Consider the following 16,781-nt stretch of genomic DNA (forward strand, 5'->3'; position numbering starts at 1 on the left):
TTGCCTTGATTTCTCAAGAAATCGATAAGATCTGTAGTATGTTAGACAGTGGTATCTTTAATATCATATCTAATAAATAAATATCATATCTAATTTTTAATATTGTTTACACTGTTAGCAGGTGCTTTTTAGAATTCAATCCTTATGTTAACTATTTTAATAGACAAATAATATTGATTTGACTTTGGTCAATGGTATTTATATTGTCGGATGACAATACAAGATTTTGATTTGATTTTCCCAGATAAGTGACACATTGGTTTTTACTGTACCCAATTGTGAAATCTTTGCCTTTGTTTTTTGTTGGTTATTGTACAGTTGGATTACACTTAAAGAGGTAATGGTTTAGAATCAACCTAATCTTAATTCTAGACACATGTTTAAAATGAAGATTTCTTTTTAGAATGAGCTGTATTCTTAGTTACAAATCATAGGAATCATTATCAAATTCAGAATCAAGAACTGAAACCACAATTTTGATAGTCTAATCTACAGTTCTACTGAAAGGTAGAGTTCCAATACAAAATTTCAACCACCAACATTCAGGTTAAAATAAAATGTAAAAGTAACACTTAACAGGTTACTACAAGAAGGAAATAACTTATCTTGCCTACCTGGTGGTCATAGTTTACTGAGCTGAGTGAAAGCGTTGTTAAGTCGAGTGTCCAGTTCACTGGTGTTGGGTCTACTGTACACTGTAGTCAGACAGCTGGTGATCAGCTCTTGTAAGCTGACAGCAACAACTTGTCTGTGGACAGACAGGATAATAGATCTGTAGCAATTGTGATATTGCTAAATAAGATACAATAAAACATGTGCATGCAAAAAGCACCTAAATTCTTGGAATGTTTCCTATGAAAAATTCATCTACTACTCTACATCACTGGATGCCAAATCATTTTCTATAGTTTTGCTAGTTAAATTCTCTTTGCAGAATTTAACTAGCAATTCTAGAATTCACTAGAATTCATTAGATTTGCTAAGTGTAAAATTTATAACTGAAATTAGATACCTCTTTAGTAGTTAACCTTGAGAAAGAATAATTTATGAACAAAAATTTTATTTGTGGACTTGATAGATCATCAGTTTCATTTTATACCTCACTAGCTGTTTCCCGCGGCTTCGCACGCGTCTCTTAAGCTTTGCCCGTATATTTCTTTGCCTTCAAATAGTGTTTGGATATTTTAATATACGTAACTACTGTGTTGTAATTGCAGTTTATAATGTGCAGGCGCTTTGATAACTTTTATATCTTGCAGTACAGCCTGGTGGTTTTTTTTTTTTTTTTTTTTTTTTTTCCTTTGGGATATTGGGGTGGATTCCTAGATCCTCACACGTCAACCTGAGCTTATTGTGTGCCCCTTTGATGTTAGAGGGGTAAGCCTATCTTCGTGCCCTTAATTAGGCTAAGAAGCTTTTCCCCGATACTAGCATCTGGTTCGTCGCCTGGTTGTTTATCACCGAAAAGAGCCCTTCTCCTTGCTCCCAGTCTCTCACAGTCCAGTATTATGTGTTTTGCAGTCTCTTCAGACTTATTGCAGAGTCTACACTCCGAGTCCTCATTTCGTAAACCTAGAGTGTTTAGGTGTTTCCTGAAGTGGCCGTGTCCAGTGATCAAGGCAATCACTTGCTTAACCCGATCCCTCCCCAGCCCCATCAGCCATCTGGTGAATCCGGAGCTAGAATCGGCAAGCAGTCTTTTGCCGAGTGCTTGTCCTTGGTGACTCTGCCACCGCAAGCGGTGTGTCTTCCTGGACCATTTGTTTACACTTTGATAAGCGGCTGACTTGCTTATACCACAACTCGGTTCTGGACCGGTGTATGGCATGCTTGCTCCGCTTTTGGCAAGCCTGTCGGCGCATTCGTTGCCACCTATGCCTGTGTGGCCCGGTACCCAACCAAGACGCACACAGTTGCGTGATCCAAGCTTGCAGAGAGTGTTAAAGCACTCCCACACAAGCTTGGATGAAATGCTGTTGGAGTCAAGAGCTTTAAGAGCTGCCTGACTGTCTGACATTATACAGATGTTCATTTCCTGGTACCTTCTGGTGAGGCCTAGGTTGGCACAGGCTAGGATACCATAGATTTCGGCGTGAAATATGGAGCAGTTCCGACCCAAACTGCCGCTAAGGGCAGTTCTAGGGGATTGACTAAACACTCCATATCCAGTTCTACCCTTAATAAGCGAGCCATCCGTGTACCAGACAAAGCTCTTTCTTATTGTTGGGATGTTATCTTGCGATTTCCACTCATCTCTGGAGTAGAAGTCAACAGAGAATGGCTTATTGAATACGAACTCCGTTCTCATTGTGTCGGAGACCATTTCGAGAATAGCGCTTGGGTTTACAGCTTCAGTGATGGCGCCATGGCTCGCGTTAGACGCGCCATTCCTCCACAAGCCAGCAACCATCAGCCGATAAGCTGACTTACGCGCTTCAGCTTTTATATGAACATCAAGAGGTAGAAGTCCTAAAGCCACCTCGAGGGTCGCTGAGGGACTGCTCCTGAATGCTCCGGTTACAAAGATTGTGCCAAGCCTTTGTAAGCTTTCAAGCTTGGCTTTGGCAGTTACCTGATTCACCTTTGTCCACCAGACTAATGAACCATAAGTGATTTGAGGCCTTACAACTGCTTTGTAAAGCCATAGTGCTATATGGGGTTTTACGCCCCATGAGATTCCTGCAAGTCTCCTGGACGTCATGAGCGCCCACTTTGCTTTGTGCAGGATATTATTAATTGCGTATAAACCTTCTACATAGAAAAATACAAATTTTCATAGTGATCGGTCCAATAGTTTCTGAGTCTATAAAGGACAAACACACAAACATTCATTTTTATATATTATGATTGCAGAAACAGTTTAAACAAAATTTGTCGTTTCTCTTAAGCTTACTCTATGCTTTAAAACTATAAGTGTAAAGAAATTTATATATAAATATATTTTTTGTCGCATTATATATGTTTACAAAGAACAGCTGATTAAAAATTTGAAAAGACTCTTTCACTTAATAACATATGTTTGCTGCAATGCATTTCTTACGGGTATTTCTGTAACCAGTGGGGCGGAATCCTGAATCGGGAAAGGGATAAAAAGTATCCTATAACCTTCTACAGATCAAGACGAACAAATTTTAAAAAAAATTAGGCGAATCCGTCCAGCCGTTTGTGAGTGATGCTGTTACACACGAACAGTTTCATTTTTATATATATAGATTTGAATTTAAGACGGACAAGTTCCAATTCATAGAATATAATACTAAAAATATATGAATATTTTCATATTTTATATGAATGACGAATACTCTAAGACTGTCCCAACTACATGTATCTACTGTACAGAGTTTGAGTCTTACTTCTCACTAGATTTCACCAGTTTAGGATTGTTGATTAATGTTTCTGCCAGGCTGGCGATGACTTCTATCAGATAGAACTCGTTCCCATGACTGGCCCAACAGCGGTCATTCATTATGTACATTCTAAAACATAAAACACAAGTAAATTTTAGTTAACTGCTATTGGTACAATTCAGTTAGAGTGTATATTACTCATATATATTAATGAACAGTGATTTAACTATAAGACAGCACCACCTGTCCAATTAAAAATTAGTTTATACAATCAGAGTTTAACAAATAACCATATGGTTTGGATTCTAAGTAGACTGTAAATCTCTTGGTTTCATTGGTCACTTACACTGGAGTATTAATTAGTAAACCATACTAATAACCAGTAGTTCCAAATCATAAAAGGTTTATACAAATCACTATTAAGCATTACACATCACACACAGAGTATAAAGATAAAAAAATCTGTTAAAATACAAAAATACACACTTATACAGAAAAATAAACAACTATGAATGTCAATCATACGAGACTCACTTTTTGTAGATATCAACTGTTTGTGGAAAAGTGATGCCAATGCTGTAGAAAGTGTTGAACACGTTGCTACGGCTTGCATTCTCCAGACAAGACAGTTGCTCCAACTGCCACATCAAGTATGCTACACAAATCAAGCATTATTGCAGAGAGACGCTACCATCTCAATACATCTTACTGATACATTCTTTTGAAATTATAGTTTATGTGTTAGCAATTGAGACAGTAAAGATGTGGAGGCAAATTTTCATCTTTTTTAAGTTGTAATGATAAGGAAATCCAGAAGTTTCAAATCTCGAATCCAAATCTTAAAAAATCGATTCACGATTCTTGAATTATGAATCCTAAGAGCTTTATTTAACCTAAGTATGATTTAAACAAAATCTTCACTAATCCAATTTCTGTTACTTTTAAAACTTTGGAGACTGTCTGATAATACAAAAAGTAATTTTAAAATAACACTCTGTTGTAAAGTGAGTTGCAGAGGTTCAAATAAATAGCTAAATTTTAAGAACAAGTCGTATCCTCTACCTTCTACTTTAACTTGATAGATTAAGTATGGTAATTTGATATATTATAATATGAGCTTCCAGAATATATGCATTTAATCTGCAAAAAATATGGGCATAAATTTGTTTCACTTAATAATCATATTTTAAACTTAAAATGCTTGAAAAATTTCAAACCAGGATACCTAGTCATGACAAAAAAGATATCAAAATATAAACGTAATATAATTTATACAGGAAATATTTGTAAAACTACAAAAATAACTATAATTTATTGATAGTGTTATCTATTTACAGATCTTCCAACACGGTATGATGAAAACACGTTTTTACGACTAGTAATTTACGTACTGTTTGTCAGCCGATAATTTATGACACAGTGAAACTCTGCAAATTCGAGATTAAGCTTCCACCCATCACTGATTTAGTTGCCTCTGTTCTCAGATAACTTTTTTAAAAATCTAACAAAGTTAAAAAGATCAAAGGAAACAGTTTTGAGACTGTCTGTTGAAGGACTTCAAATTAACTTTTTAATAAATGTGCTGGTCAAAATGTCTACACCTCTTTTCTCCACACCCACTAATAATAGCATATAAATAAAGAAAACTTGTGGACTACTTCTAGGTCAATAGGAACTAATTTATGGGGTATTCAATCCTTTGAAATAGTATCTCCTAAAACTTTCCAACACAAATCTTCAAATGCCTCTCCACTATGTACAAATCATTGGGTAAAAAACTAGACATTTTGGCACAAACCTGGTTATTCATTTTCTAGATATTAAATATCAAAATTTTAATTAGAAATAAATTTATAGTTTGTAATTAAAACTCAAACAAAGGTAAACTATGATTGAAATTGCTCAGTATCTCTACCAGTTAAAAATATAAATTGGACGACAAATTCTGAACAAGGCATAAACATAAGAGATGTTTTGTTGCAACTGATTTAAGGAGTAAACGGCTTTACAAATGGAAGTTTGTTTCCTATTTTTATCTTAAAAATGCCTATAACTTCATATATTTTACTCATAATTTGCTTGATCAAAAAGCGTAATAAAGTTTGTTGCTGTATCGAATTTAAATTTTGATTTTTAACAACTAGAAACAAACAATGATGGAGAAAATACCTCCAACTTTTATCTAAAAGTTCAAGATTAAGGGTCTTTCGGATCATACCTGAGTTCAACTATTGTTACAAAGGTAAGCATTGAATGACACGCATTTAGTCAAATTATAATTTGTTATACATGTAATCCTTGTCACGATTGTAAGCATACCACCAACAAGAGCCTATGCACCAAAAATAAAGTCACTTCAATATTGGAATTGAGTACATTTTAATTCAGGATTATAATATAACCAGTGCTCAATTTATGGCAGAACACCAGAAACAAGTTCCTTTCTCTAACAAAATAAGGATTTTTGGTTTGGGCAGAAAACTTTCTAATGCTCCTCAGAAGCGCATAAAACCATATTTTTAAAACCTCGTATTTTCAGAAATGTCCATTGAAGGTCGCCTGGAACTTTTTGTGTGAGGTATTCTACACCCACAACACTCCCAGAAAGTTACAGTTCCACTCCTCCTAGTTCTAGAAATTGAGCTCTGGGTATAACAATATATTTTTGATCAGATTAGTAATCCTTACACTAATTGAAACAATGAAATACTTACCAACAGGAAAGCATCGGGAACTGACCAGATACTGGGTGCCCAACTCCTTGACCTTGGCCAACACCACCCCCACCTTGTCCTCAGGTGCCAGGCTGGTACTTTTCCTCAACTCTGTGCATATCAACAGTTGTAGTACCATTAGCGTCAAATTAAACTATATTTAAATGTTTGTCTTACGTAATAATATGAATGAATACAATTCCTAAAAGATTTATGTGCATCAAAACAACAGCATTAAGAAACATGAAACCATTTTAGAGAAACATGTGAGTAGTCTGTATAAAAATTAACTGATAATACCTTGTTTTTACTATAAATCCATACAACAATAAATTTTCTGAAACTAGATACTTTTTTCTATCTTTTAGCTTTTTTGAATTATCAAATTTCAATTTTATATTAAATTGCTTTTTGGTCAATTTATTTTTTATTTCAAGTTTTACCTAATGTAAAAATATTTAAATCAATGACTTTTATTTATTAATATGTTATATTATTCTAAAAATATTACCAAATAAAACAACATGTAACATCATTATAAAAACACAGCATTTGAAGTGAAGAGATAACTTAGAATAAATGCTTGTAAATGGAGCACAAATAGCCTGCCACTACAGGATTTTTAACTGCCAGCTCCAAAGTTATTGTACATACCATCTTGTATTATGTTGTCCCATATCCTTTGTATGAGATCCAGGTCGTCATGTCCCGACACATCTATGATGGCCAGTTTACACTCCCACAGATTGTATGGCTCAGCAAAGTCGGCATACAGCTGAATCATAAAAGCAAATATCATGTAAAAAGTTGTTGACAGAGGACTTTCTTCAGCAATTTATCAAATATTTTTTACGTTCTATATGCTATGATAACAGCAAGAGTACAACTACATCATTGTGACTTAAGTATAAGCAGGGTTAATGACACAGTTATTTTTAAATTGTAATCTTGTTCCAACATATATTTCCTAGGTAAGGAAATACGAGGTGTATCAAAATCTAAGTAGCCCTCACATTGTATTTTGGAGATTGTGGTGTGTAGTGGTACCAGAAACGGTGAGTAAAATAATCTTGCTTTATGATGAAAGTGTTCCAAGACAATAGCAAAGTGGCTGGCTAACAACATCCCACCAACTTGATCTCACTGCTGGCAAGTGATGATTTTTATCAGGCAACTAATAATTTGATAGTTATCAAAGGCTATCCAGAACAAATAATGAGAACTTTATTAAGTTTTTTGTTCATGACAATGCCCGATCAATGCTACTCCTGGCAACAATGAAGCGTTAGAAAAAAACTATGTGTTTTAAATCACTTTCCATATTCTTCAGATCTCACGCCAAGTGACTTTCATCTACTTCTTGACATGGAGAATCATTTTGAAAGTCAAACCTATGACTTTGATAATCAAGTGATTCCTTGAAGTTCTTGTGAGTTCCTGGAAGTTTATTAAATTATGTACAATAACTAGACGAGAAATAACAAATTATTTATTTATGACTAATGTTAGACGGTTTTGTTATTTTATACATATACAAAAATTTTTCTTTATATTCCTCAAATATTGTACTGTTACAACTAACTCCAATGAATTTAGATATTAATTAATTCCATAACTGTACACAAATCAAAGTAAACATTTTTCCTTATGGTGATATGGCTAGAAACTATAAATTATGTTCCTACGCCCAACATCAATACTTGTCCTTTGAACTTACATTAAAATATTAGTAAACTTATTCACTAACTTAGGTAGCAAAATGTACTGTTATGATAAGTATCTTCAGTTCAGTATACACAATAATCATACTAGTAATAAAATATCCTCATTAGTTCCAACTTTGCAGGATTCACAATAATAAATAACAATAATTGAAAACTATCGTAAAGAACAAAAATGTGTATTTAAATAGACACAGTATATTTAATTAATAATGTTATGTTTTTTAAATCATTTAAGTACAATAAGTAAGTTTATGATGCAATTCAATATACTTCTCTCTGAACAAATAACGAATAAATAATATCCTAATTTTGAAATATTTACACGTACAACAATAGAAAAGACAGTATGGTTTGTTAAAACAAAAAACAAGAATACAAAAATTTATTTAGGTGTACCTCTGTTATAGTTAGCAGACAAGAGTTGAGTCTTCTGATTGCGTCGTCTGCTTGCCTGTGCATACTAAGAGAACTGCTTAGGGCATCCAACACCTGTAAAAGAATAATCAATTATTAAGTTACGCCATATCACAGTAATTATAATAAACTATTCAATATATGTATTTGTACTGTAAGTTATTAAAATCAGGTAACATAAAAATACCTTTTTCTGGACATTTGCTACTTCCAGGTAGTCCTCCAGCTCATGTAGAAAGACTCCAAGGTGGGGAGCACAGCCCACTTGATCACTGCGCATGCACAATACTGCCTTTGCCAGATATGTGATGCGCTGCTCAAGCGTCAGGTTTTCACTGTCAACACAAAGATCACCCAATATAATTGTGACCATCAGATTCAGCACACTAGAGAAAGTGTGCTCATGCAAATAGACCAGAGGGGTGTGATATTGGTATATTTGTTGTTTTACTTAGTTGTGTAAACCAGCCATACAATCTCATAACAATGGCTCTGAAATCAATTGACTGAAACTATTAACATAATAATAATAATAATTTATTTCCAAATAAATACATACATTACATAGTTCTTTGTACAAATACAGGATAATAAAAACCATAATAATATACTTAGGTAACAAAATACATTTGCCATTACCACAATAATTGAAATCTAAAAGTATCTTAAACTAAGTGCCAAGCCTAACTTTACATCCTTAAAACTTAACGCATTCATTCCAACATGAATAAAAGTACATACACTCTTCACATTCATACATGCACAACAAATATAAAGTACGATATTACTGTGAAATTCATGGATTGACACATTTAAATATAACAAAATTAAATCAGAATGTTGGGTCATGTATTGTACAAAATATATTGGATATTCATTATTATTTATTTGGAACTAGAGTACTCCAAGGCAGTGCCTGTTTGGAGGTACTTTCACCACTAGAAATCCTGTAATATTATGGCAAAACAGAGTATAAATATATATATATTATAATTTTCCAAACTTTAACATACTGATATTTCAAAAGAAAATTTATCGTTCAAGTGTAATTTTGTATAAGCCCTTCAATACCAGGAAATGTCTTTGTTTTCAAAGTTAATTTTTATTTTTTGACGTTATTTAAATTTGTAAATATTGTTAAAATTGAATTGTATGGCAAAAGGTTTTCAAGCGTTTCTATGCAATCATAATAGGATAGTACACTAGAAGTTATGAAAGGAATGTTCTATTGAACTATATTAAACATCTTATCTTCAATATTTTCAACAGTAAACAACCATATTCTAACTTTATTAGCAAAAAAGGTTGCTGTTTTTAAATTTTGAATTTCAGTTGGCAATTTATTAAACATTCTTGGTGCTAAAAAGTAATATGTTTTTGTGAAGTATGTATTGGAAGGTTTGGGTACAGTAAAACTAGCTGCATTTCTTAGTTTAGACTTAAAAGCCTTATCAGTTATGCAGCATCTGCTACGAATGAAAAATATTTTTAAAACTTTATATACGAACATATATTGCAGGGGTAAGATTTTCAAATTGCAAAAAATTGGGAAAGATTTTTCAGTTTTAAGCTTTTTTATATTATTCGTATAAAATGTTTTTGAATCATGTAGATTGGTTTGATATTTGAACGATAAGTCCCTCCCCAGCAAATTATTCCATAATCCAATCGACTATGCACTAGTGAAAAATATAGAACCAGTAATAATTCTTTACTGCATATATTTCGTAAAAAATAAAATAACCTTAAAGTACTATTTATTTTTGATTTCAAATTCATGATATGATTCTTAAATTTTAGTTCCCTGTCCAATACTACTCCCAAGTATTTTATATTGTCCACAGGTTTTACTTCAGCACAAACAGTAGAACACTGCCCACCTCCACTGATACAATCAATGCATTTATAAAAAATTTTATTTTCAAAAATAACCTCTCGTCTTAAACTAAAATTCATAAATCTAGTTTTAGCAGAGCTAAGTACCATGTTGTTTTTTGAAAACCACCATTGAAGCGCTTCTAAGTCTGAATTCATTTTTAGTTCTATTTCATTCCAATTCCGTTCAACATAGCAAAGTGCTGTATCGTCGGCGAATGATGTTACTTTCCCATTAAATTTTGCACAGCATAGATCGTTAATATAAATTAGAAAAAGTATTGCTCCCAAAACAGATCCTTGTGGAACATCATATTTTATTACTTCCATATTACTCAAAATCCCATTTATTCTTACATACTGAGATCGATTCAGCAAGTAACTTTTAAACCATCTGTACACAACACCTCTTACACCACAATTGTACATCTTATGTAGCAATATTCTGTGATCAACCGTATCAAAAGCCTTTTGAATATCTAAAAATAGACCACTCACTCGCATTCCATCATTCATTCCATTTGATACCCTATCCATAAAATCTAGTAATGCAGTTTCCGTATTCATTCCCTGTCTAAAACCAAATTGATTTGTACTAAAGAATTTTACTTTCTCTAAAAATAGTATTAATCTTTTCTTCATTATTTTTTCATAAATTTTTGAAAAGGAAGAAAGCAAAGAGATGGGTCTGTAGTTATTACAAGCCAGGTTCGAGCTGCTTTTATGAATTGGAATCACCACAGCCTCCTTCAACTTTCCAGGGAAAACCCCTGTCTCAAAACTCAAATTGATAACATACGTCAGGACAGGAGCAATTTTTTGATAATATTTTTTAATAATATGTGAATTAATACCATCAACTCCAGGAGAAGTCCCATTCTTTAATGAGTTCACCGCTTCCCTAACATCTGTCTCTAGTACTGGGGCCATATACATTGATTTTAAAACTGGCCTTTCGATAAAATACTCTTTGTAATTTAGAGTGGATAAAATATCTGATTTGTTTTTATTTACACTTAGTTTTTCAGCCACAGAAAGAAAATAATTATTAAATTCATTAGCTACTACACGAGGCTCATTTACATGCCTGCCATCAATTTCTAATGTTACTATAGAATCTCTACTGGGTTTCTGGTTTGTTATTTCCTTAACAATTTTCCAAGTTTTTTTTGAGTTTCCTTTATGTCTGCTAAACAATGATTCGTAATATTTATTCTTTAGGTTGCGAATATCGGTCTGAAGTTTATTTCTAATTTCTATAAATTGCGATTTCAATAAAGTATTGTTTGGTTGTTTTTTCACTTTTTTCACTAACAAGTTTTTCATCTTTATACGTTTACAAAATTAATAATATCATTCATCCATGGTTTTAATTTATTTATACTGCAATTTTTATAATGTACTTCTTTCCTACTTTCATTTATTAAATAAGAAAATTTGTTAAAAACATATCAAAAGCACTATTAGCATTACGTTCTAGTAACACACCATTCCAGTCCACATTATCAAGTAAATTGTTGAGTTGGTCATGGTTGATGCGATAAGGGCATTGACTATTTCTAAATTTAACCGAATCAGCTGACGCAATCCCCCAACCTGGCCTCCAGAACCAAACAGCTGTTAAACAATGATCCGTTATCTGACAATCAATTACTGCAGCCTCAGTTCTAACTTTGTTTTTATTTCTTATTTTTACAATTATATGGTCAATACAAGTTTTAGATAAGTTTGTGATCCTTGTAGGGACGTTGATTAGGGATTCTAATCCATTGGAAGCTAATGTAAGTTTATAATTATCCATAACACTGCTTTGCTCTAGATAATTTATATTAATGTCTCCTATAATTAGTAGGTTATTACATTTCTTTATATAATCTTTATTCATATAAGAGTTTAATTCAAATAAAAATGAATCAGTGGTTTTTTGCTGTAACCTATAAATTGCTAAAATTATGAAATCATAACCTAACATTTGAAATGATAGCTCTATTATATCAGCTGAGTTAAATTTCACATCTGATATTTTAGTTTGATTTTAGACATGATCCTATTATTCATCTTTGGGGGTCAGGTTTGGTCCAAATCTAGTCTAGTAATGTTTCGGTTCCCAAAGTTAAAATCAAAATTCTTTTATTCACTGTACTGTGTACTTACATTTGAATGTAGTCAAACGTTAATGAAATACAAAAACGGCTTTGTCCACTTTACTTTATTTACAAATAAAAATATTTATCTAAGGAATAAATTGCTCTAAAGAGTGATTCAAAAGAGTGACGGTTTTGAAACAGCTGGTAAAATTTCGTTTACCGGTTAACAACTATGTTTAATCTCGCTTGTATTTCTGGAAATATTCCGATTGTTGACAGAGCTGATATTTCTCTTGTTCATGCATTCTTGTCTAACCACGGAGAAGTTTACTTTGCACAATGAGTGTTAGTTAATCTACAAAACATTTTATTAGAGTGGAGAAAGTTAAGCAGCTACTGTGCAACTTCGTGTTACTCTAGGGTGTAATGAAGTACTGAAAGAATCAACAGTTTACAGACTCTTGAAAGAGTCTTTGAGACGGGTTCAACTGTAAAAATTAAAAGTTTTGGCCGCCGTTGTTCTGATTGAGCAGAACATTGTATTGATTTGTGACAGTGTGGCTGTTAGCCAAGCAAAATCAATAAGTCACCGTTGGGTGACTCTCAACAAATGTGTTTAAGAGTTCTTCTCTGTAGAGAATTCTTTGGTAAAATCTCAAATATCACCCCTATAAAATTCAGTTTATGCAACATTTAAAAGTGACATATCACCAGAAAAGATGACAGTCTGTTAACTGGGTATTGAAAAAAACGACAGGAGAATGACAGCTTCACAAACAAAGTTATTTTCAGTAATGAACTGCACTACCACTTAAATGATTTGTTAATAGCAGAATTGCATTATCTGGAGTTCAGAAAACCCTCTAATGATTAAAGAAAGTGAAATGTGTACACAGTAAGTGACAATTTGGTTGGGTAGTGTCATCGGCCCTTATACACAGCAGGAATACCTTTAGTTTAAACATACACACAGTAATATCCCTCTTTGCCGCTGAGGTCATGATGCATGCAGTACAACAGAATATTCTCAGGAATGGACAGTTGCATGCACACAAGACACTAAAAATGACTTGATTGGTATTGGATTATTGATTAGACACTACAGGGAAAAAGTCCTTCATTATATAATGTTCCTCAAAAAGGTTTTAATGTAGTATTTAAAATTAATGGAAACCACAATACTAATTTTCCAGTGAATTAATACTTGTAATATTTTGTTACCTTTTAAGTATATGAAATCTGGCAAGCTATAAAATATAATGAATAAAAATATATATACATAATTTGATAGTTATTTATTTGATGAAGTTTAACAAGTCTCAATGATCAAACAAGGACAGAGGAAGAAATGTAAAATTGTGACTTGTGACTAAATATTTTCACAATTGTGCTTGAATTCAACTTACCCAGGAGTTTTGGCAAGTGAATATAAAATCTGTGCTGCAGCTGAATGATTGCCATGGCGTTCATGATACTTCCATAACAAATCAGCAAACTCTGCCGCATCACGCCGGGCGGGACTTGCTGTGGCTCGCTTGAGGAATAGTTCGAGACTGGGCTTGGCTACTGTTATCAGATCACCGTAGAGTCGGTGTGACACCAACCACTCATACACCTCCATGTGTAACAGCTGGTCTGTAGACTCCATACACTGCTTGATCACATCTTCCACCTGTAGCAAAGATTTTATGGACTTGTTCAATACAGTAAAGGATTTTGAAATTTTTCACCTCACATTGAGAACTGAATACCCAATTGACAAGTTTGAAAAATAAACTGTAAGAAATATGTAACATCTTATGTTAAACATGAAAGTTAAGTTAGTACAGGCTGTGCCCAATGGGGTTATCTTATTCTCATTTTATTCTACAATACCAGACTCCAATCATGTTTAAATTTTATGTATGTGCGATTGACAAAACATATTTTATTCTATAACTAGTAACTGCAGCATTTCAACAATCATGGTGATCCTGTACTTATACGCAATGTGCATTGATGGGCAACAACTCCAGAGTTTCAGATGAATAAGCTTTTTCTACATTCACCCTTCTAAGAAGTTGCATCTGAAGCACTGCAGCTGGTGAGAGATGTTCTACATCAGATAAAAGGGCACTACCAGCTGAGAACTATTTACCAGAACTGTTTAACATAGTTTCTAGTCTCCAACAGAATTCGCTTGGTGAAAATCCAAGAGGTCTAGCAGTGCTAACAGACCTAAGTGCTCTTTCCCGCTAAATCACCCAAGCAGTTTGGTTGTTTGTTAAATAAATTGTCTAATTGCAATAAAGAAATAAGATAGCTTTTTACAACATTGTAACTGATTGAATACTTAATAAAATATTAAGCTAATGACTATTTTGGAGAATTAAAATTGATATAATTGACAAATTTTATAACATACATATTTTAAAGAAAACACACTCACGATTACTTTTAATCCAATATATATACCTTGGTGGTGTCGTCAAGTGGTGAGGCACTGGGTGGGGGCTGGGGAGGAGGTAATCCCGGTCTGGTAGGGATGCTGTACGAAGCGGTGTTACTCTTGTGTCGTAGATGGTCTAGAACTGCCTTCACTTCTTTGTAACAATCTAGTCTAGTGAACAAAACTTGTCATTAGTTGATACTCAAGAGTATTTTAATAGAACCACTTGAATTAAATTGCATCATTTCTTGTCAGTACTAACACTGGAAGAAAACTGAGTTCTTTTTTTATTTGAACAATAATGACAATTCAATAATATTATCCAGTATCCAGATCATCGAATATTATCAGAACATTATACAGCAGAGTCTCAGCTACCCACTATAAACAATAAGAGGTTCTGCATATTTGCTTTTAATTATGGAATTAGGAATCAAGAGAAAATAAGGTCTTAGGCATCAGACTTTGTATCTGAGTCAGGATAATACTTGACTCAAGTCTGCCTCTCACTGTAGCACTTTTTAATTAAAAGTAATTAAATAACATTGTAAGAATCCTCACAAATACACTCAGTTTCTAAGTTCTTTGGGGTTTGCATTGTCTGCAGTGAAGATATTTTTGTATGTTTCACAATAAACTCTCTTCTCAATAATGATTAGTGAAACATGATCAGAACCAATTATTTGACTTCTAAAATTTAAAGTCTTTTTTTAAATCAAACAACAGAAGAAAACTATTTTTAACCACCTGACCTAAAAGGATAACTATATTTTTCACAGAAATCAAGGCATATGATAACACTGGACTTTTAATGAAGCAGAACTTTCATCAATGAAAATTCATTTTGAGAGAACACGAATAAAAAAAAATACTCTATAGTTTTCCTACCAACATAAATCTTATATGAGGCTATTTATTCTGTGTAAAAACAAAAATTAAAGTGCCACCAACTGGAATGTGATGTTTGTAAACAGATTAGTTGCTAATATTCATGGTGTCTCTAAAGACCTTTAAGATTATAAATCATTCAACAAATCATCCCATTTTACTGGCAATTGTTCATCCCCACTCCACTTCCGAAAAGAGAAGTAACTTTGAAATCCATTAAAATTCCTCATTGCTAATTGTAACATAAAAGTAGGCTACTACTTGAGTTTTCCTATATCCCTAAATGTTAAAACATTGGATAGACCTACCTCTGCGCATAAGCCTGGTAGCCGAGTGTGTCGTCGCCAGGCTGAGTTGTAGTGTAGTAGTGCAAGGCTATATCTTTGGGGTCACACTTGGCCGCACACTCCAGCACTAGCTCCACGACTCCGTTGTAGTAGTGACAGGCCACCAATTGACGACAGATGCCGGACAGGTTGATCTGAGGTGCCACCTCCTTGCACAGCTGCCGCATCATACATAGGTATACTTTACTTTCTAACCACAACCTTCCATAATTCTGTACTCAAAAACTGTCCATCTTTATATTTTACTCTATAAGCGGATCGTATGTATACCAAGATCCTGATATTGTGGCTTTGGTGAAGGCAAAGAGAATTAGCTGGCTAGGACATGTACATCGGAGACAGGAGGGCACAAGGTTAAAAGAGGTCTACCAGGCGGTACCGACAGGAAGGCGCCCTTTGGGTAGGCCAAAGATAAGATGGTGCGATCAAGTGGTCAAAGATGTGACCCGGTGTGGAGGGTCTGTGGATCTGGCGGAAGACAGGGTGGCGTGGAAGAGGCTCATAGACGAGGCAAAGAATCGACTGAGATTTGTTACGCCCCGGCAGTAAGTAAGTAAGTAAGTAAGCGGATCGGTCCCAGGAAAATTTCTCAAGTTGTGTAAAAAATAAGATAGTTTTATGGGATTCACTTTAAAGTTCAAGTGCCAAGGACGATGGGAAAAAATACTAGATATGACAAAAAACATCTGGGCTTCACCCCACTGGTCTGGCATTGGGGAATAAGCAGTCTGAATTTTAGTCACATGATCAGAGCAGACTTTGCACCACTGTCAGCTGTTTAAAATATACCAGCTGGTATGTAAATATTATTTGCAAAATTAATTTTTATTGATTTAGTGCTCTGTTTAATTGGAATATATAGACCATGAGTTTGTTCACACATAAATTGGACATAACACGTGATTTTAACCCTTTGAGTGCCACGGTGACGAAATTTCGTCACCAATGATAAATGCG

General features: G+C 33.8%; 1 protein-coding gene across 1 annotated transcript in view; it reads right to left on the reverse strand.

The window, feature by feature from the left end:
- Positions 1-16,781, reverse strand: part of LOC124352703 (nuclear pore complex protein Nup155) — a 64,058-nt gene that overhangs the window by 5,882 nt on the left and 41,395 nt on the right. The window contains exons 18-27 of the mRNA XM_046802315.1: positions 15,786-15,982; positions 14,616-14,760; positions 13,568-13,833; positions 8,387-8,534; positions 8,182-8,274; positions 6,716-6,836; positions 6,062-6,172; positions 3,882-4,002; positions 3,354-3,476; positions 615-748 (exon numbers count right to left, since the gene is read on the reverse strand). Of these exons, the coding sequence (XP_046658271.1) occupies positions 622-748; positions 3,354-3,476; positions 3,882-4,002; positions 6,062-6,172; positions 6,716-6,836; positions 8,182-8,274; positions 8,387-8,534; positions 13,568-13,833; positions 14,616-14,760; positions 15,786-15,982 (1,452 nt within the window). The 3' untranslated portion in view covers positions 615-621. The remainder of the gene's footprint in view (positions 1-614; positions 749-3,353; positions 3,477-3,881; positions 4,003-6,061; positions 6,173-6,715; positions 6,837-8,181; positions 8,275-8,386; positions 8,535-13,567; positions 13,834-14,615; positions 14,761-15,785; positions 15,983-16,781) is intronic.

This window comes from Homalodisca vitripennis, chromosome 1, assembly GCF_021130785.1.
Source record: "Homalodisca vitripennis isolate AUS2020 chromosome 1, UT_GWSS_2.1, whole genome shotgun sequence".
Classification (NCBI taxonomy): Eukaryota; Metazoa; Arthropoda; class Insecta; order Hemiptera; family Cicadellidae; genus Homalodisca; species Homalodisca vitripennis.